This window comes from Aphelocoma coerulescens, chromosome 6 (assembly GCF_041296385.1).
Source record: "Aphelocoma coerulescens isolate FSJ_1873_10779 chromosome 6, UR_Acoe_1.0, whole genome shotgun sequence".
Lineage (NCBI taxonomy): Eukaryota > Metazoa > Chordata > Aves > Passeriformes > Corvidae > Aphelocoma > Aphelocoma coerulescens.
This window is the reverse complement of record NC_091020.1, coordinates 5104519-5126818: the sequence shown is the minus strand read 5'-3', so window position 1 is coordinate 5126818 and position 22300 is coordinate 5104519. Positions and strand designations below refer to the sequence as shown.

Below are 22300 nucleotides of genomic sequence, written 5' to 3'. Positions count from 1 at the left end.
CATGGCATAATCAGATCTTGAGAAAGAGGAATTCTTCATTGCTGCAAGACAATTGTGGTAACAATGCAGCAGGCACTCCACAGGCACCTTGAAACTTTTCCCATAATTCAGCTCCAATTTTACAGTCACTTAGTGACAGAACATCAAACCTACACCAGAGAACTGCAAAGCTACGGTGTTTTACATGTGCATTCAGTTCTCATGGAGTGTGCTCTTTCCATTCAATTCTCCCTTTACCCTGGGAGAAGTAGAAGCACAGAGAATTCATAAAGATTAAAGAATAGACTGAAAAATGGTAGTACTCTGCAAAAAGGGGACAAAAGCACCACCAGGTATATTCTGCCTATCCTCCAGGAGCAGAAAGGGAACAAAGGGTGGGAAAAGCTGCTTTTATAAATGCAAGTTACAGAATCCTTGACCAAGGAAAAAACCCCACCCGTTACCCACTCTTCTGACAATAACACTGGATTAACCCATCTAACATTACCTGCCCTACAAAGGGAAGACTTCACTGAAATAATATTCATGTATGAATGAATAGTTGTAATAATGGCGCTTAGGTCATCAAAGTTCTCAACATTACTCACTGAATTTCAATGGTATGTAGCTTCCTGCAGAGCCACAAATCATTTTTAATCTTATAAAATGCTCTTGATTGGGGTTGGAGGGAACTGCTGAAGATCTAGTCCAACTGCCCTACCATGGGCAGGGACATCTTCAACCAGACCAGGTTGCTCCAAGCCCTGTCCAACCTGGCCTTGAGCACTCCCAGGGATGGGGCAGCCACAGCTTGTCTGTGTCAATACAAGACAACAGCTATTTTAACAATACACATGAGAAGAGCTTGGGAAAAGAGCCAAAGTAGTTTTGCCTCCAACAGCAGTGTCAGAGCTTGGCAAAGGGTATTTCCAACAGCCCAGTAACACTCCCAAGGCAGACAGCAACACTGAACTACCCTGTAATCCACAGAACTCACCTATTCTGTTTGACTACAGGAATGTCAGCACCTTTAGGAACAAGCTCCTTAATTTCTGTTGTACCAAAATTTTCCACAGTGATCTATTTGAAACAAACAAAAATAGTACAAATCTTATTTACTGCATAAAGTACTTCTTCCCACTTAGTTAACAGCACCATGAAAGGCAGACACAAGAGCTAAAACTCATGGGAATCAGCTGCTGATGCTTTTGTTCAAACACTCCATCAGAGACAATTAAAATAGATGGCGTGAGCTTGGCAGGACATACTTCAAACACTATATACAACTTACAGTAAAATTAAGACAAAATGCTTCTTCTACGTCATCCTCTGGATAGTCCAGGAGCTGTTGCATTCCCCTGCAAAATAAGTTACAAAATACTTGCACCGGGGAAAAGAAAGATGAATTTATTTATCTGAAGTGCTCTTTAGGCTGTAATAATTCAAGTTTTAGAAGCATCTTTCTACTGTTATTTCATTTATTATCTTATCGACTTGCACCTCGTGTAGTGCTGGGAAACCCCAAGCAATCATTTCCTTTTGATTACCCCATGTGGTGAAGAGAGAACATTCCTATCTTAAGACTTCAGGTAAGGGATTCCCAAAGCAGAGGCAGTTAGTACTTAAAAACCATTGACTGGCTCTTCCATTAACATCTTTGATTTCTCCTTAAATCTATGAGAACTTTGGCATCCACATCACTGAGGCAGTCAAGCATCCTTTTCTGCTCATTTGAACGTCCTACCTGTTAGTCCTATTCAAATCCCTAGTCAAAAGTAAATACTTAGCATGTATTTGTTCCTGAAATAAGCAAAAATATTTTCTTGATGGACTTAAATAATTCAGAACTGAAACTATGCTTGCAGTTAGGCTTATAAAATTAATGGCTAAAACCCAAGGGGTTTGAATTTCAAATACTTTTTCCCCCTAAAATGCTTGTAGGATCATAAAACATTAACACCAAGCAGTGAGAAGCAGGTGATAACAACAATGTCAAATGTGTCAGATGACAATGACTGCAATTTACTTATCCAGTTAATGAGGAAAAGAAACGTTAGGTTCTTAGAGGAAAATGCTGACCTCAAAATTTATTTCTAACAACACACGTTTTTCTTTCTTGCTTACCTGCCAACATCTGGCATCAATTCTTTTAAGTCATCCAGGGATGGTTTCTTATTCAATAGCTTTTTGTACAAAGCCAGAGGAAAATGAAGGTCTACAATAGTAAAATTATATATTGCTAGCCCACAGACAACACCAATCAAATGAAACAAGTCACTGTCTTCAAAGGTCTAAGAACAGAAAACAGACAAGATGGTTTAAAATAAAGAAGTTATTTTAATCTTGCAGAGTCCAGGAAGAAGTGTACAGTGCAGTATAATCTGAGTGGATTTAATTTATATTTTCTTTAAATATGTATTATCTCTAAGTACCAAGAAAAACAGGATAAAGTCTAACCACCTGAGACTGAAATCCAAGAGAACAGAATCCTTTCCACTTAAAAAGGCTGAGCTGCAACGTACTCTGTTACAGGGGACACATACTGCATTAAGATTCTGGTTTTGTCAGTGATTTCCTATTGCACTATTCGGTGATTAAATATGTCAATTTTTAAAAAAATTACTTTGGGGAGAAGAGGGAAGAGCTCACTACTGACCCCCTTGGAATTAATTACCAAGGCTTAAAATACACCTGTGGAAATGTAAATATTCAGGTGTTTGGGATCCAGCCCCCCCAGTCAGTGTTCTCTGAAGGAGGACTGAAAGGTCAGGGATCAAACCTTCCAAGAAAGTACAGCTGCATGACCACTCATCACCAACAAATGCAATTAAACACAGGAAGACCTGCCTAACAGGCCAGTCAAGAATTTGCCTCTGGCACCTTGATTTACTGATTCTACCCTTGGAATCAATTTGTTCTGGCTAGTACTTGTTCCTAAAAAACCTGGCTGGGCTGGGGACAACCAGTAAGGAGTAAACAAGGAATAGGGAAAGCAAAAGGGAAACAGCAAGAAATGAGGAAAGTTTTGCTCTAATAATGACAAAAATAAACTTTTTTGAGAATACTTGCTTCAGCTTCTACTCTTGAAATAAAATGACCACAAACTACTATGTTCATATATTATTAATACAAATACTGTAAGTTAAAATACAATGACTGAATATAGATCACACCCTACCTTATCAGAGAACCAGATCAGCCTGGACTCCTCATAATACCTGAACATTCCATATTTGGGATCTAGCAACTCCCTCATGATGAGCAAAAAAAATTCTTTGCGAACACCTCCAGCATCAACAGCTTCCTCCCCTACAAATATAACCTGAAACACACAACTCAGTGAGCACTGAACTGCAAACAGGTTGTAAAGCAAGGTTTGTCCAGAAACATTCTCAATTACTGTGGCACTTGTAGGCACTTGTAATACCTTGAGTGGTTTCTTGTAGTCTACATTCTTTGTTTTCCTTAGGACCTCCACAGCGTCCCCTACAATGTTGTCCCTCCGGACCATTAATATCAGGCATGGATTGACAGATTCAAATACTGGCAGGAAAAGAGAAGACAAGTTCTGCCTGTGGGCCTGATCGACAGCCATCTGGAGAAAAACAAAGTGAGAGTGTCAGTAGGTAGGAAAAACTCCTGTCAAGATTAATTGTCCATCAGTCTTGTCTGTAAAAGTGCAGATGGGAATAGCTATTACAAGAGCTACTGAATTTGCCCAAGTTTCCTTTGTATTCCTTTTATCTCAGGAATTATTTGATTTCAGAAATATTTTTCCTTTACCCATTGCTTTCACCAGTGCTAATGTTCAGGAAGAATTAGAACCCAGGTTTTGATATTCGAGTCAAAATACCTTGGATAACAAAAGGAAGCAAAAAAATCCTGCATTTCATCTAATGAAGAGTAGGGTGTTTAATATAAATCTGGCATGAAAACAAACATACATTAAAAACTAATTCACAGCATGACAAGCAATTTATTTAACTTGTATGATAATTTCTGTATTAAAATTGTTTGTAAAACAAAATGCTTTTCCAAACGTTCTGAGTATGGCAGAGAACTCTTGAGAGTTTGTGTGTTTTAATACTATTTAATATTGTTAATAGAAACATTTAATGTGAACATTTCTCTGAATCCATCAAATGTTGGTATTGACTGTACATATACATTTTTAAAGGCATATGAAACTACATTTATTATTAATTAGAAGAGCAAGGTTGTATTTTCCTACAGAAGCCCATTACTTGAGCATGACTTACATCATCTGTTTCTTTTCAGACTCAGATCAATGAGCCAGGTAATATTCCAAGTCTGCTCATATGGGAGGTGGGGTTGTGTTTTTTGGTTTGTCTGTTTATTTGTTGGGGTTTGGGGTTTTTCTACCAGTACTACTGGCTGTGAACACATAATAAAGCCATCTCACTACTGAAATGAAAAGAAGTTCATTGGAAATGTATGCAACTACAAAACAGTCGAATTTCAGTGTGATCCCAAACCCACTACCCTCTATCATGTACATACCCTGAGATTAAAACTAGAGCCTCCATTTTTATGGGGGAGAGATTAAACAGAATTTAAAGAAAAAAAAATAAAAAGGCAAAATAACCAACCAGCCAAACCAAAAAACCAACAGGAACTCCCAAGATCCCCAGATCAGGGAAAAACCAATAAATTCCTAACATTAAAAACTGAGACTCCTACCTGCATCTGTATTATTGCATCTGTTTGCAAGAGAGTTGTCTTTGCCTGGGCATCAAATACAAATGGGTATGTGCAAATTATAACAGGAATATCTGTTAACTGGAATGAAAAGAACCATGTCACAGCTCAGCTTACTCAAAAGCCACAATTATGGTTAAAAGAACCTTTGCAATAGCACTCATTTAATACATCTATTTTAATGGAAAGAGAATTCAATCTTGACTTATCATCAATGCAGAACCAAAGCATCTTAGAAACATTAAGTAGATTTTTAATTGTTTAGTACTTCAGCCAAAACCAAACCAAAAAAATGTAACAGAACTCAATCAAGCCAAACCAAACCAAGCCAAGCCAGACACAAACGACACTCTCACTTAACACATTTTAATTTCTGAACTGTTATTGCAGCTAATGGGTATAAAAGTAGCACTTTTTTTCCAACTGCTGCTCCAAATTTGCAATATAGACAATTACATATTTTTGCATCACAAAGATTTTTTTCAGATTACAGCCATGGCTAATTTAAAGCTTTACACCAATAGAACACAGCAAACAGTCCTTGACATTCACATTTCTGATTTCCTTACATTCTTCAAAAGAAATCAGACTGCAACCAATCTTACCTCAGTTAATCCATGGTTGACATCCTATGACAGCATTTGCACAAAGGTAGCAACAATTAAGATGAAAAAGCAGCATTAGTGTCTGCATAAATTACTCATCTCTGATGTAGAATTTAAAAAATATTTATTTACTGCTTCCCCCCAGAGAAGGTTTACTGAGAAATAACCATAAACATTCTAATTCATCTCTTAACTACAAGCTTGTCTTTCAACACCCATATGTTTATCAGTCTTTGAAAACAAGGCCGTTAAAGTATCATGTTTGCTTGGATGCAAAAAAACTACACACTTTAAATGTTTACTTCCACAAATTCATTAATGACATCTGCCGGTACTGTTGCAAAAAAAATAAAATTAAAAAAAAAGGGGTGGCTAGAGAAAAACTTATTAACTTACTCAATATTCTTTCAAAGCTGAAGTCAAGGAACTGTGGCAAAAACCTATCCAACTCACTAATTCTCTGCACAGTCATTAATTTACTCCCACTTATCACTCTTCTGTTTACAGTTCAGAAATTAATTATCTCAGTTGTGGTTGCTAAACTCAAAGTAGAAAATTCCATCAGTTATCTGCCCCTGTAACTCCCTACTACGCTTCCTGACTCATTAGTCAAGACAGCTGCAGCTTTTGCACTGCCTGGACCTGTCTTCTACAGCAATTCAGATTACTCTGGATGTTTTCCTTTTGTGGATTATAACATTCCTAACTTTTTTGACATGGCAAGTCTCCAGTGACAGCATTCTAAACCACTTTTTAGCTGACAGGTTCAAATATTGAGCAGTGTCAGTCCTAAGAATGACACCCTAGAAGAAACACACCTTCTTAACAATTCTTCCTTAGCCACAATGCCTGTTCAGCATTGGTCATCTGTTAAAGGTATTTTTTATGAAAAAAAGTGCCCATATTTAGAGAATCTATGGATTTCTTCAAAGGGATAAAACAAACACGAAACATGGGAGGAAAACACCCACAAAAACCCAAATAAAATCAACACAACTTACCATTCCCAATACCTGCTGCTGGAACCAGTTGGCATAGTCATTTCTGATATCTATCAAATCTTGTATCTCATGAATGTAAAATCTGTCATACTGTATAACTTGTCCTCTTTCATTTACCTAAGGAAATGCAATTTATTTTTTTATTAGCTTTCAAAGGGATATTTTCCATGTTTTTCAAGCATTTGATACATCAGTCACAGATACCCAGCTACTAAAAAAATTCTAGAAAAACAACAGTGCCTACGAGAAAGCAAAAAACAATGTTAAAGACATGGATACATGGATTATTCAAAATCCCATCAAAGACTCAAGGAAAATACAATTAACTGCACACACAGTATCACATAACAGGGCTGCCACTTTGGAACAGCATATGATCTCACAGGAACAGTGATGATACACATGTTCATGTATACAATGGAATAAATACTTGTTCCTGTATCTGCACAGGTTTAAGAGCTATGATTCAATAACTCCAGTCTTACCTATAGTATGAAAACTATTACACATGTGAGCAGAGGAACAGTTTCCATTTAAAAACACTAAGCTTAAAAAGAAACGTGGAAAAATAACTTTATACACAGGCTTGTCTCTACAGTATCACTTTAACCCAGAAGCATCCACATTTTCCTAATACACACTTTTCTCAAGGGCTGCTAAGCACTGCTGACTGTCAAAGCAGCAATAGTTACAGAGATCCTGCCTTTATAACCTTTACAATCCAAGCCTACTTTTCACAAATATCTCTCACATCCCCCTCCAAACCACCAGATATTCAATCTGCAAAATATCCCAGATCTGTCACTCTGCTTTTCCCTGTCACTTTAATCCATACCCTCACAGATGCAAATGACAGGTCACTCTGTGTTCCCAAAAAATAGTTAATTCCATCACCATGTCAGATTGGAATCCAGAATCCCAATGATTCATAGGTCCACATGCAACAACTACAAATATTTCTGTAGATGCAATTCTGACCTTTAAAACCCATCAGTAACTTAGCTTCTACCAAGTACCCAGCACAGAGATGCTGACAAAGCCAAGCAGCCAAGGAACTGTTTAGAAAAGACACAAACGTACTCTGTGCAGTATTTCCAGAACTCTGAAGGCTGTGTGTAGGAAATTGGTAAGTATCCTTCTGTCAGCAGGTGGAAGGCCCATCTTGCACAGCTTCAAAAGGTGCACTACGACATCCTTGTAGAGTTCCACTATCTTGAGGAACAAGGGAGGTTCAAGTAGAGACCACCAATTTTCTGTCGACACATGGTGAACACATAAATTTAGTACTTGCCACTGCAGCACTACGTTATGTTATCCTTTTAACTAAGAAACATGTTTGGCTAGAAAGCACAATCACCAGTTACTAAAGGCTCTGAAAAAAAACTTGTAACACAACAAATGCTCTATTGTTACACATCAAATCTTTAAGTCTCTTGAAGTCTGTTCCTCCAGACTAAATGACAGTACCACAAAATAACATTTGACAAAAATAGATGTCTCAAAACCTGAAATCTTAAGCAAACAGTCGTGAGAGCAATAGAAAACAATGGAAAAAGATCTGGAGTTCAAAAAACTATCAGTTGGCTTTTCTTTATAGCAGACAAGCTCTTTACTCTCACCAAAACTACTGAAAAAACACAAGAGACTGGTTACAAGGCAAAACACAACTCAGGAAGATGCAAGTACCTTCTCAAAAAGAATCCAATTAAAGGTGAAATATTCTGAAAACAATTCTTTAAGCGGAATTTCAGGTGACAGGAATCACAATAAGATGATGTAAGGAAGTAGAGTTAAAAAACCAGAGCTATTCTCAGCCACATTTTTGAAGACCACACCTTGGCACCAGTGAGAAAAGATCAACTGCCTCAGAAGCTCAGAACAGGTGCTGTAGTCACAACCAAAACAATTTAACATCTGCTTTGCAACACTTCTGTAAATTGCTTAGAGCTTGTTAGCTGTCTGACCACATAATTTCCACTTTAAAGTGCAAAGACACATATCAATTACACTGAACTACAGTTTAATTCCTCCCAAATGGAATCAGTCCAAAAACTACAATACCAGATGAATTCACAGGGATGGCCTGTTAACTCACCCTGAAGCAACACAGTAAGTGTTTTCTTACACCAAGCAATGTTAAGCCTTAACTTTCTCACTGGGGAATTGTACAGAACTGTAAACACACAGCAGGTGCGGCCGAGACCAAGTCTTCACTGACAGAATTTCTCTACGTTTTCATTTGGAGATCCTTAGTTTTAACAGTAAATATTCAGTTTCTTACCAAGAACTTTCAGAGGAGCTTTTTCTAGGTTCAGAATAGCTGCTCCAAAAGGAATAGCTAACGTTGTGAAATTGTTTTCATCACTCATCAGTGGGCACTCTGGAAGAGTGAGATACAGCCTCAAAGCTTCGACATCTGGTAAGGAGCTGGTCAACTTGGGAATAAGGTTCTTTTCCAAACTAGCTGCCACCTACAGCACATCAGAAAATTCTGTTTATTTTAATGCAATTGAGATTTTAAATAAATGCCTACGTACATGAAAATTAATCTAGAAAACAATAATTAAGAGCTTCAGTGAAGACTACTATACATTCAGAAAATGACAGTAAATATTAAAATAGAATATACTGATGCGTTACCTAATTGTCACAGCAAAATACAGTTTCACACATTTGCAGTCCATATATTACTGAATAAAGAAATCTATTTATAGGGTTGGACCAAGCATAACAGTAGTAGTATTTCTGAGAGCTGTAACACAGAAAGATAATCCCAAACTTAAGGAAAATACACAGCACAAACCTGTTGTGATATGTGAGTATGCTCAGGCTGTATGAGTTTGTGAAAGAGTAGTCTAGCAGCATTCATATCAACCCCTGAGAATCTAGTGCTGGTTTTGTAATGATCATCATTGCTGCAGGAAAAAAAAAAAATAAGCAGAAAGACTGAATCCTGTCTTCTCAGCAACTCAAGATTTCTCCCCCCGCCATGAATTTCAGACCTACTGACCAAGGACTTAAAATACATCAGACTTCTGTGTTTTATATGGCCTTAGAAACAACTGGAAAAAATCTTCTCTAACTGCAAGAAAATAATGCAAAAAGACTAGGATGTAAAACAGCCCATGCAACGAATTCCCTTTGAATTATAAACAACCTTTGGCTGACAAATGTAATGAGCTTTGCTGGCAGCAGCAAAGACAGGCAGGAGCCATTCTGCACTGGGGCAGCCGACAAAACACCGGGCAGGAAAGGAGCAGGAGTTTAAACTGTGGGCATCAGAGCACCAGTGAGACAAGAAAACCCTGGGAAGGTGTCCCAGCTGACACAAGGGACACCAGGAAGGTGGCTACCATTAATGCTGTCCACAGGAACACTTGTTAAAAACCTGCCCACTTACCTCAATGCCAAAAAGCTCCCATTCAGGCACCCAGCTGAGGAGAACGTTCCATCAATTTCACTGAAATTGTTCACATGAAATGTTATATTGGTTTTCCTTTTACAAATTAGCATTTGCAATAAAAAAGCCTGTATTTAATCCATAACAAATTACATTGTACAAAGGAAGGGACTCTGACTCAAATGTGACTAAACAATACTAGATAAAACCTTCATTCAAAACTCAATGCTGAAGACAGCTTGAATCACAGCCAGTCTTGCAACTTAATTGCTTTGCATCCTCTTTCGTTAAAATAGAAGCAATAATCTTTGAGTTGTTCTCATATTCCTTTACAAGTATTGCTAATTTTCAATGTGCAATTAGATACTTAATTTAATCTTGTATAGTCATCTCAACTGAAGCAGAGATGACACAGTCTCAAGGATCTAAACTACTCAACAAAGGCGACAATGAAAGCACAGCAAGAGCTCTGCACGTCACAAAATCAGTAATTAAAAATAGCTCTGCTATGTATGCCCAAAGCCCCATTAACACTCAATTCAGAAGCAGAATTACCAGAGACGACTTACATCACTTTCCCTTACATCACTTACTTAGCTATCTCTACAGGAAGTCTTCCAGATGGGAAACTCAGCAATCTTTGAATAAACATTTCATTCACAGTCCAGATCTGCTTCAAAAGGTCAGGATACCTAAAATCATCTGGTGGCACCATGTTCTAAAAAATTTTAAAGAAAGCGTAAAGAATCAGGCACACAAAATTGATTTCCAGAACAATTAGCCCTCTAATTGAGCTGTCTTAGCTGACAATTTGCCTACCTCGACTACTGCTGTGAAATACTTTGTGTTCTAACAGTTCTGCATTCACCATGAAAGCAGAGCATACACTAAAACCATCTCCATTAAGTGTTAATTCACACACCTCGCCTATGGCCAACACCTTAAACATTACTTGTCTCTATGATGAACACTAACCAAGCTTTAGATGTGAGCAGCAAGCACCTCCTCTCCAGCCACTAGGAGCCACTTAGCTCACTGCCAAGCTCTGAGCACACAGAAAAGGAGCCATTCAATTTTTTAGACAGATGCTCTTCCACCCCACTTCCATCAGGCTCCTCTGAGAATGAATTATGCTTCTGTGAACATGCCCTGCATCATCAGAGGAGCTGCATTTGGAAGTGCTGCTCATATAAAATGAATTCCACTAAGAGCTGTAATAGTAAAGAAGAGGAGAACCAAGATCATTGTTTTGAGTAGGAGCATTGGTTCAAAAAGAGATGGCAAATAGCACCAAAAATAAGATTAAATCAGCGAAAGAAAACATTCCTCCTGAGGGTGCCATCTGACAACACTGAGCTGACTCAGTATGACAGTGACTGTGTGCTGCCAAAAATCAGCACTTCTGATCCCATCCTACAGCATCAGGACAAGGAATACTTTTGCCATTTCCCTTGTGTCCAGCCAAAGAAAACAACTCAGGGAACTGAGCTGCCCAAAAACTGACTTGAGAAAACAGATTTTGGCCAGGCCCCCTTAACTGGCAGGGACACACAAGCCCCAGGGGTACAGTACACACAGAACTTTGGAATAATTCAATACAAATTACCAAACTAAAGAGTGCTAAAAGGGATATTTTTGCAGCATCAATGTTCATCTATTGCTAATACTTTTTGTACAGAACAAGCCACAATAACTGCATTCATACAGTCTCCAGTTCTCCTCAATTAGTCAGTCAGAAACTACTTCAGTAATTAGGAAAATTGCACATAAGAAAGTGCTTAAGGATGTTTTAATAGACAAGTTTTGAGCCTATATTATAAGCAATTTTCCAGTTTACACGTGCTAAGCAAGTTTCTCTCAAATACAGCAATGGTTAAATCTCTGTCAGAATTTAGAAAAAAGAACCCAGCAAAACAATCCTAGAAAAACTGCTGAGTCAGTACCACCAGAACAGGCTCTGAGCACAGAGCACTGCTGCAAGTGTGACCTGTACTCACTTTTTCCTGACAAATGTTTCCCCACTAAAATCCATTTTCCCTTGTGTCCAAATTAGTTTTCACCCTATACACTCAACTCTTGATGCTTCATTAATCCCCATGGTTTAATATCTGCTGAGCTGTACTGGAAACAGTCCCATGAATCTTCATCTTGTTTTTATCTCCCAACTCACCCTTCAACAGCATTTTCTTTCCATCACACTTCCACACTGCCATTTTTACTGTAAAGTCCTTCTAGACTTCTTTACGTAGCATTTAAACAGATGAATTCTTGTTACTCTAACACTTAAACTTTAAGACTAGTATAAAACTGTGACATAACAAACTATGTAATTTTTAGCAAAAAGCTCCATTTGTTTCCTTACCACTGTGGCATGTTAAAATGACTACAGAGCAGAAGACATCAAGGCTGCTGCTGTCAGGAGCTATGAGGAGGACTGGGCAAGGAGTGAAGTTCTCAAATATTCAATCAATTCTTCCCTTATGACATGAAAAGAAGTGCATTCATCCATCAAGAAAAAAGCTGATGCCAAAAAGTCTCAAGAGCTTCCTGACAGCTAACACTCACCAACTGGATCCAAGTCCTCCAACTGCTACCATGACTTAGTGCCTTTTGCTTCCACACTGCTCCAACAAACTTTACAATACAGCCACATGCACCTTCAACATCAAAATCCTTTAAAATGCATCAAAACCCCTAAAATCTAACTTTGACAAGCTTTGGAACCAAATTATACTTAATTTGTTACCTGTGGATAAAAGTAGTGTGCAAAACTTTGGTCCCCACCAGAGAAAATTCTCTTTACACAATAGCACTCCTCATTGTCTGCAACAGGAATAAAAAAACAGGCCACCATGAAAATGTGAAATTGAAAAATTATTAAGATGCTGCAATCAACACTCAGATACAAAAAGGTTCCCTTGTTGCAGAATCTCGATACAATAGTTAAGACCATCTTTCCCTGAGGTAAGTTCTAGGCCTAGTGCTACCAGAGGCCCTAACCCAGCAGCACAGGCATGTAATTCCTACACCATGAAAACAGAGCACAGTGGAATTAAACTGTTTGGAAAAAGTGATTATGGCCCATATTTAGTTTAAATCTCAAGAATTCTAAGCTACTATAAAGGAACAGGTAACCAAAAAGTAAATACACCAGATGCTGCTTACCTGTGCTCATTGGGCATTGAGTACTATAGGCAATCCAGTTTCCTTTCACTGTGAAGGGACTTTTCCTGTTACTGGTGGTCCCAGTACCTAATTGCCCATTACCTCCGAGTCCAAAAGAATAAATTCTTCCAGAAGAAGGGACGAATGCAGTGGTGTGCTGCCTAGGGCAAACAGAATTCAGTAACACAAACCTAATCACTGGAACATGCTTTGTGCAGGCCTGTCCAGGAATTGTGCTAAACAAAGCATTAAAGGTCCTGTCGGACCCAACGCTCCACTGCTCTACTGGCAATGCACTGCCACTGGCAATATTCCACTTATACTCCAGTAGGCAATCCTCCATTTTTATGGAAAAATTCCCAGAATGGAGCTGCCAGTGCTTAGCCCCTGTCTGACCTTTAGAGCATATCAGAAATGAATGTCTAGAGACGGCCTGCATCTCCTTTCCCTTATCCCGCTCAACTCTGGATGTCCCCTCTCCTTTCGCAGGCCTGTGAAGAACCAGTTGGGAATTTGTGTAAACTATTTTGTACTTTCCCAAACACATTTGTTCTTCAATATGAAATGAAATGACAGCAACAAACACTTTCACACTTCACACTATTGCTCACACTGCCAGTTTAGAAAATCAGAACCTCTCAAATATACAACTTCCTTTGGTTCTTCTATGAATGCTTTTGAAATCCCAAAAATATCTCTAGCTATCTTTTGTTAGGGGTCATCTTGTCTTCCCTGACCACAAAGGGTAAGAAACCCCCCGCTTCATAGTGCAATAGATATGAAGTTTTATACAAAAGAAATGATCTGTAAGATTCACAGTGTTAGCACAGAATAGACCTTACCTGCCACAGGTGATTTGCGTGACAACACTTCCCATAAGCTCAAAAACTTTCCTTGGATTTATCTCATGGCTGGTAGAGTTATGACCCAACTGACCATAGCCTCCAGCTCCAAATGTAAAAACCCCACCTTCCTAAACAAATAAATTTTTTAAATTAAGATGATTGTATACCTCAGAACAAGAAACTCCACAGAAATAGGGTTTTAATAAATCTTTTTCTGATGATCTTGGCATTGCAGGGAAAGGACAGAAAATATACATGGCACAACAGGGTCCTGAGACACAGAAGAGTGACAAGATAATTGGAGTTATGAAAATGTGGCACAGCTATGAAATATTAGCTTACCTGTGTTAAATCACACTCATCTAATTTCCTTATTATCATTCAACAGTCCTGCCATTAACTTGTGTAATTTATAGATACTAATCCTCATTTTTCCTCTTTTCCAGTTTTCTTGATGAACTTCACCAGTATACAAACTCACACTACTAAAAAGTATACTTCGGCTTTGAAACTCTGAATACAAATTATAAAGTGATTAGCAAACAAGAAGCTGCCCTGCTCAGCAGATGATACACAGTATGACTGAAACAGCCTTTGAAAGCCTAAGAAACCAAAAAATTTCAACATTGTTGTAAGGCAAGTAATTTTTTAAGTGTTCTTGATTAATCAAGAAATTAACCAAAACCTTCAATGTTTTAATCAGAAACATTTGCAGAAGTTATACACCTTACCTTACAACAACTCTGAAACTTGCCATTTTCAGATGCTTTGAAAATGTAAATCTGTTTCTTTCAACTCTGCTCTGCATCAGCCTGGCCCTCAGCTGGAAATTCATCACTAAAATTGCAGCATCCGCTGAGAAAACCCAACAGCCTCAGTCACTGAGTCAGGATAGCAAACAGTGCCAGGTTTTCCTGAACTTCAGAAGGACTTGGGGAATGCTCACACATAAACACAGTACTGCCTACAAAAGGTGTACCAGTCCCTGGTTCTGCAAGGGACAATGCAGCCATACACATGGGTGACAATCTGTGCAAACACTCACAGTACATTCAGCATCTCAACCGAGCCCATCAGCTTTAAAGCAAGTTGGAAGTTAACTTCTATGCATGAAAAAGGAAAATAAGCATTTAGAATGCAAGATTTCTTGTATTTGGTAATTTTTTTCAAATATTTAACCACTCTTCCAATCTTTCCTCAACTTAATCCCATAAATTTAGAAGAAATTTTATTTAGAATTCAGTTTATTATTTCCTGTTCAGGTAGCACCTTCTCCTGAAAACATAAAAAAAATTGGAGCATAAACATATGCATATCTAAACATAAACATATCTTTTAAATCCTGTACCTTCGTAAGGGCAGCAGTATGATCTTCTCCACAACATATATGAACAACCTTCTGACTTCTCAGGGACTTCAGCAGCGTAGGAACATACCTGTCTGAAAGGTTCAACAAAGAATAAAAAAAGGTCACTTATTTTGACAATAAATATCAAAACCCAAATAGTTTTGCTCATTTATTCTAATTTAGTTCTAATCAAGCAAGCACTTCAAATTTGTTACCATAACACAAGCCCTTTGACTGAGTTTATGGATCTTGGAGATGGAAGTGTTACTACAGGAAAAACAGGGACTACTACTCTGAAAAAACTTTGTAGCCCATGGTCTCACTTTCACTAGCACAGGATCATATGTCAATACAGAGATCACTAAATATGAACAGTACATTAGACCTGGCACTGGCCATAAGAAAAAAAAAAAATCATTGTTTTGAATTGTTTATGTGCTTCAGGTTTTTGTGTCAGTTGGTCTTCTTTGGAAAGTCTATTTATGCACAGAGTAATTTATATATTACTAACTGCATAACAGAATGGAGCACTGAACAAACAGGAAGCAAAACTAACTTCCCTCCATCACTAGAACACGTCAACTTTGAACAAAGGCAATTTTTTTAAATGTTAGTGCTAATGTCTTAAAACCCGTCAGGCATGCTAACATGTCTGCAAGAAACCCTATGAAGACATTAAAAAGGGATTTTACTGAGAAGTGATGCTACATAAAAGCCTGGGGTTACACACATTCCAAAGAATATGCAGAAGCAACTCAAGTCTCCCATGATTTCTGAAAAATACTTGTAATTTTCTTATTACATGAATGTGACAATTTTTAAGGCATTCAGATGTGCATTTTATTTACAACACATTTTTCCTATTTTAAATGGTTGACAACAACGAACCAGTAAGAAAATCTGAACTCATGAAACCATCTACAAATTATCCATTACTAAACTGTGTATTACAGGAGCCTGACAGCAAAAACTGCCATCTTGGAGCCCTGTGAGCAGATACTATGCATGTAACACAACACAAACAACAAAGAAACAACTTTTTGTCTAACCTAACCACTTGCTAAAAATCATTGAGTGCCATCCCCCTAGCAGAGGAAGTTTCAGAAATGTTAGCCAAAACTTTTGAATGATTATCAAAAGTGGCCTGAGAAAGAAATGTAAAAGTAATTGGCAGTAAAAAATGAAGATGGCTTAAATGTGACTACTACGGACAACCAATTAGTTTTGATAAATTACTGCTTTTGCCAAGCAATTTCATACACACAAAATTCAGTTCAATCCGTAACTACTGCACAGTATTTTAATTCAATCCCATTAAGTTACAGGAAGATGTAGAACAGGGAAAGAAAACAAGTCAAGCAGACAAGGATCTCAACATAACACTGTCAGAATTCTCACTACAAAACAGCTGAGGAAAACACCTCTGTGTCTTCTTCATGCAATCTCACGTGGCACTGGCACACTCCAACAATACTGAACAAGGTTGGTTCTGTCTGCTCCTTTCCTAGGAATACAGCTCTCTTTGGACTCACAACCCAATGCCTTCAGCAATGAAACTGTCCTGAAGCAATGCTTACTTACCATTATCATCATTAAGACCCAGCTGCCCAAATTTGTTGCGTCCCCATCCAAAGATGGCTCCAGAAAGAGTTAGTACAAAACTATGAGCTCCTCCTGCAGCAATCTGTGCAAAAGGGATTCCCAGCAGAGATTTAATCATTTGTGGAGAGGTTTGTTTCTTATACTCATAACCTAAGCCCAGCTGGCCATATTTGTTTTGTCCCCAGGAAAACACTTCACTTCCTGTTTGAAGGAAAAAATACACAACCAAGAAATAAAATTAATATAGTTTAATAAAACAATGTTTATCCACTGTAAGAAAAACTTAAGGTTAGACCACTACTCTTCATATATTTTTGAGTTTGAAAATGCATACAAATTGCTGACTTCTCAAGCTAAGCATCCTTGTGTAATTTTCAGGCATTCAACTCAAACATTTAATCAGACTGGAAGTATCTAAATTGCATTCACCACCCCCCCCCCCCCCCCCCCCAAACCTGCTCTTAACATTCCTGTCAACTGAGTTTGCTTATTACAAAACAAGACACTGCTGCTGCATGGGAAGTTCCACTACTGCACAGATGTTTATGCTGGGATCTGCCAAAGTTGCACCCTGGACATGCAAAATTTTCCGATTACCAATCAAAAGCCTCATCTAAGATTTTCTAAGGTAAGATACTTAATTTTTACACACAGTTTAAGAGACATATATTTTAAAATACTGTCTTCATTATACAATCAATGAAGCACAAGGTTTATAATATCTTTCAATGCCTTATAAAGAAAAAAACACTTCGAAGAATGACAATCAAAGACCTATTTATGTTAAGACTGCTTCCAAAATAAAATACTCTCTTGAACAACCAGTGTTTTGCCAAGGTATTTACTATCCTAAAGATTAATACCCAAACACAAAATAATTTACTTTTGCTGACATGGTATGTTTTCAAGAGCAATGTTACCTTCAAAATGCTTCCTATGTCTCTCCCATCTCCACCTTCCCAATAACAGTTTTATCAAGATGGGAAAACAATGAAACCCATCCTCTGGAGTACTGGTATCTCAGATTTTATTTATTTATATGAACAACTAAACCCAGAAAACCCAACTGTGCATGTCAAGAACAGAAACTGAGCTGCAAATCCATGAACTGGCAAGAAAATAGTGATGCTGTACTTGAAGCCTGTAACTATTTAAAACACTGAGTGAATTTTAAATCACAAGTTCCTATGACATTCTTGCACCTTTGACCAACAGAACACATAACAACACAACTCTGCTACTCCCCACATTCTACTGCTGATTTTAACTCAGGCAAAGGGTTACTTGTGAAGCTCTGCCTGCCTGCCCTGAAAACAAAGGCATTTCTTTGGGTTATAATGGTAATTACACCTGGGCATGGCAATTACATAATGGCATGGAAAACACCCAATATGAGGCCATGAAGAGTCACATACACAATCCATGCACACATAGTCAGTATAAACTACTGTATTTAAAGAAAAAAAAAATCAATCTCCATACAATGAACACCTTATGAGCACAGTTACTTGCTTCATATTTTAATCTCACATTATTAAGAAACACTGACAAACTACAATCTTTCTGGAATTTTTGTTTCGAGTTAGTAAGTTTCCATTAACCCTTTTCAGCAGCCACTTTGTCCAAGTGGAAGTTTTGGCCACAACTCTCCTGTATCATGATAAGACAAGCAAACAGCAAATTTAAACTCATGCTCATTTCTGGAGAGCTGCACTAACCAGACATGCAGTACAAGTGAGACCAACTAAGTGTGGGGTCACAGCCCCAGCAGAAATTTGAAGAGCTATTTAAACTTCCAAAAGGTGGCTAATACGTGACACAGCATTTTAACTATGGAAGCACCAAAAAACAGAGGCTTTGCCATAGTAAAGCAGACAAGGAAGTCATTCCTGCAAGCCTCAGTAACTTGAGGTCACAGGTTAAAACAGACCAGGGACAGAGCAGCGTGCCAGTAGGATGAGAAAGATACAGGACCAAGAAAAAGAAACAAAATAAAAAGGAAGTTACATGAAAGTCAGATGATAGAATTAAAAAAAAAAACCACACATGCCTCCTCAAAGAAATAAAAGCACAACTCAACATCCATTTGTACATTTGTTTTTCAAAGTCAAGCTTCCATCATTAAGTTACACTGCTCCTACCAACCTGAAATCCCACCTGTGTTAAGTGGCAGCATGTTTTATAAACACATTGCTTTTCAAAAAAAGATAAGATAAATGCCGAAAACTTTTGAATTCCCTGGTAAGAAATTCCACAAAACTTAAGAAGAATTTGGCTTACCTTTTGATAGTGCTAGCGAGTGATAATAACCACAAGCAACTTGAACAATTTGGATCTCTGATAAGCTTTTAATATTTCTATTGGGGTAAGAAAACAGAGAAAGAATTAAGCTATCAGATCACGGTATGAAATAAAGGGTAATATACAAAATGTGAATCCTTTTCATTGAAGTATATTAAACATCCTAACTTTAATTAGCCACTATTTAATAAAACCTGAAGTCAAAACTGCTTCTTTTCTACAACTTTTAAGGTCAGGTTCTGCCTTATTTTCAAATAGATAAAGTCTGTAAAAGACCATAGTGAAGAATTAGGGAGGTTCATGTGCTGGGAAGGTGATCTCACACAGCTGAATGGAGGAACGAACACAGAATGCAAGAATAAACTGATTCTTTCTAGTTTCCAAAATTTCAGTTTACAGAGCTAATACACATTACACAATACTATAAAGAAGTTGCAAATACACCCACATGTGCATTAAAACTAATAATGCTTTAAACTTTGGATGAGGAAAAAAGTTTCTAAAGGACCTGTGGGCTTTTAGATTTGATGCAGAAATAACATCTTGAATATTGTAGCCATGAATTACTAAGGTTCCAAAGAATTGTTACGTTTGTGTGTGGACTTCAGGTAGCTGGAATGCTTAAGGCATTCTGAAAACAAGCATGTGATCCTGGCCAACATTAATTTTTTTAACTAGAAGGTGTATTATTTGATGACAGTTGAAAAGCTTTAGGGTAAAAACTGAAGTACAAAGATCAGACAGCAAATATACCTTCTTCAAATTGAAAGTTTAACACTACTTCTCCTTAACTCCTCTAAAATGGCATTCATACTCGTAAAATATCCATCCTACTTTTCCAAAGTAAGTCTCATTCTTAGTGGAAGACTATTAAAAAAAACCAAACAAAAACACCCCAAAAAGCAACAAATCAAACCAAACACACCTGTAACACATTTCTCACATAAGATGACTTTTTGAGAAACTGTCTACACACAGCATTCAAGTGTCATAGCTAATATACATTTTCTATATTTATATGGTTTTACCTATAACAGTAGAATAGCTTAACCAATGTGATTTAAGCACATTATTAAACAAAAAGGCAACTTATTATGTACTATTTTTAACCTGGGCACTCTGATGCATTCCTCTGTTCCAGGCAAGCCAAGCTGTCCATCAGTAGCCAGACCCCAAGCATATACCTGACCTTTGTCATTTAATGCAAGAGTGTGGGCTTCTCCACATGATACAGCTACAATATTTTGGGCATCCAGTGCACCAACGTGCTCTAAAAAAATAAATAAATAAAATTAGTTACTTTTTAAAAAAAAAGCTACTAACAAGCTAGGGTTGTTCCAAACAGTTTTACACAGTACTAAGACATCAACTGAAGTGATGTTCAAACTGAGCCCATTAAGTTCTGCTGAAACACGCTTTATTTAAAATCATGAACATTCAATTCTAGGAGAAATATGTCAAATTTGACACCCCAAAGTAACCAAATAATGACTGTTTCTGGAGCAATATACAGAAGTGCACAAACCCTGCAGCTTGATCATAATGGATCCTTCTAACCTCGCTATCTGAAAATGTGCAGGAACTCAGTTAACAGTAAGGTCAAATAGATTACTGTCAAATGACTACACGTGTGGGCATTATGTAAGAGGAAAACATTCCACCACAGCAAATTGAATTCACCTATTCATTATTAAGAAAAAGCCTGCAAAACAAGGCAGGGCAAATTACAGACTAAAGCTACTGATTTTTCAATGAGCTACACATCATCATCTTTATAATACAAAAATACTGTAGAAACAGATCCTAAAGAGTAATTTTTCTAGACTTACAGTCTAGACATACAGCATGCCTCTGAAAAGCACACACTAAAATATCTGTGATTTTTTTTTCCAGTAGCCTGCACCAATACATTTGGAAAGACTCAAAGTCTGGTTCTGGGCTTATAATTTGTGATCAAAAGTCTAACATTTCGATTTCAGCAGTAAGTAAAGCTGAGAAATACCAACAGCACCTGTCATTAAGGTTGGAATTTTTAGTAGTTCCCTTAAATAAGGGACTGCTTGAACATTTTACTCCCAGTTTTTAAACACAAATTCTATTCCAGCCTAAGAACGGCACAGTACTGAAAAGCCTGTGTATTGTCAATGTTACGGGCTCTCTAAACACAGCCTAGCACAGCCCAAGTCAACTTCAAAACAGTAGCTAACATTATCTGCAGCATGACAGGCACTCAGCTTCCAAAATAAACCAACACAGGCAGCAGATATAAGTTCTTTTTATTGCATACAGCTGGTCTGACTAAAGAGGTTACCACCTCAATTCACTCATCAGAGCCTCCCACAGCTCTGCCAGTGGGAGAGGTCATGGAAGCACTCTCCAGTTGGGGCACCAGCACACAGATTAGCTCAGGCAATCTTCCCCAGCTGCTGAACCAGCCAGCCTGAGTCTGCCTAATATGGATTAAGGAACATTCATGTAGTCCCTATGGCAAGCAGAGCTCTAGGAGCCAGAAAGAGGAAAGGCAGTGGGGACACAGAGGTAGAAAAGACACACAGTCAGCAACAAAATTATCTTCAGTTAACAGAAATACATTCAAAAGAGAGCATCCACCCATCTGTAAAGATACCAAGCCTCTTTAGACTGTGCAAGTGAGTTATCCCAATGCTCTGACTTCATATGACAACACTCAGCAGTACTATCAGTAACCTCTAGGTGAAATGGAAATTACAGAGATTACAATCCTCATGTGTCTGAGCATGTTAAAGAAAAAATTATAGCAGGTCCACTACATATGAAAAGTCATACAAATTAAAAGTCAGATATTTTCATTGTAACCTTTAGATTTAAAAGACAATTCAGCATAATTTTCAAAGTCAGCAACAAGTAGTCAGAGTAAGTTTAACATGCTGAATTTCTCTTCACATTCAGGAAGCAGATGTTTGCACAGGATTAAAGTTTATCAGTTTAATATCCACATACTGATTTCCAATAGAAGTCTAAATTAGTTTTAAAAAGCTACATCTCAAAAAAAAAAAAAAAATATATATATATATCTCTTTAACTGGCACCAAAACTGAGTAAAGGAGAACTACTAAAATACCAAATGACACCTCATTTCCATTTGAAAAATTTGTGGCAAATACAAGTTGTAAAACTGCTCTAGGAGTGATTAGAATGAAGTCTTAGAAAGCCTTTCCAGTTTGTTATGTTCTGCTCTAAGCAGTGTGAGCAGCACTCTTCCCTGGCTCTCAGCAGCACCAGCTATGACTCACATGCAAGCTCTGAAGGGAGCCCATGTGCACACTCCTCTGCAGTCCCTGCAAGATGTTTACCCA

The 22300-nt window shown here is 37.7% G+C and overlaps 1 protein-coding gene across 5 annotated transcripts in view; it reads right to left on the bottom strand.

Moving 5' to 3' along the window:
- Positions 1–22300, bottom strand: part of HERC4 (HECT and RLD domain containing E3 ubiquitin protein ligase 4) — a 29730-nt gene that overhangs the window by 4133 nt on the left and 3297 nt on the right. For 2 of the 5 annotated variants that reach the window (XM_069019027.1, XM_069019028.1), the window contains exons 4-23: positions 20076–20235; positions 18945–19021; positions 16644–16865; positions 15063–15154; positions 13712–13842; positions 12870–13030; positions 12451–12527; positions 10298–10422; positions 9705–9764; positions 9108–9219; positions 8586–8775; positions 7385–7557; positions 6305–6421; positions 5304–5327; positions 4681–4779; positions 3407–3574; positions 3158–3301; positions 2104–2270; positions 1271–1337; positions 977–1059 (exon numbers count right to left, since the gene is read on the bottom strand). In XM_069019027.1, coding sequence (XP_068875128.1) covers positions 977–1059; positions 1271–1337; positions 2104–2270; positions 3158–3301; positions 3407–3574; positions 4681–4779; positions 5304–5327; positions 6305–6421; positions 7385–7557; positions 8586–8775; positions 9108–9219; positions 9705–9764; positions 10298–10422; positions 12451–12527; positions 12870–13030; positions 13712–13842; positions 15063–15154; positions 16644–16865; positions 18945–19021; positions 20076–20235 — 2449 coding nt within the window. Of the gene's footprint in view, positions 1–976; positions 1060–1270; positions 1338–2099; positions 2271–3157; positions 3302–3406; positions 3575–4680; positions 4780–5303; positions 5328–6304; positions 6422–7384; positions 7558–8585; positions 8776–9107; positions 9220–9704; positions 9765–10297; positions 10423–12450; positions 12528–12869; positions 13031–13711; positions 13843–15062; positions 15155–16643; positions 16866–18944; positions 19022–20075; positions 20236–20490; positions 20522–22300 lie in introns of those variants that run through there. The other 3 variants (XM_069019031.1, XM_069019029.1, XM_069019032.1) reach the window with 3 other exon arrangements.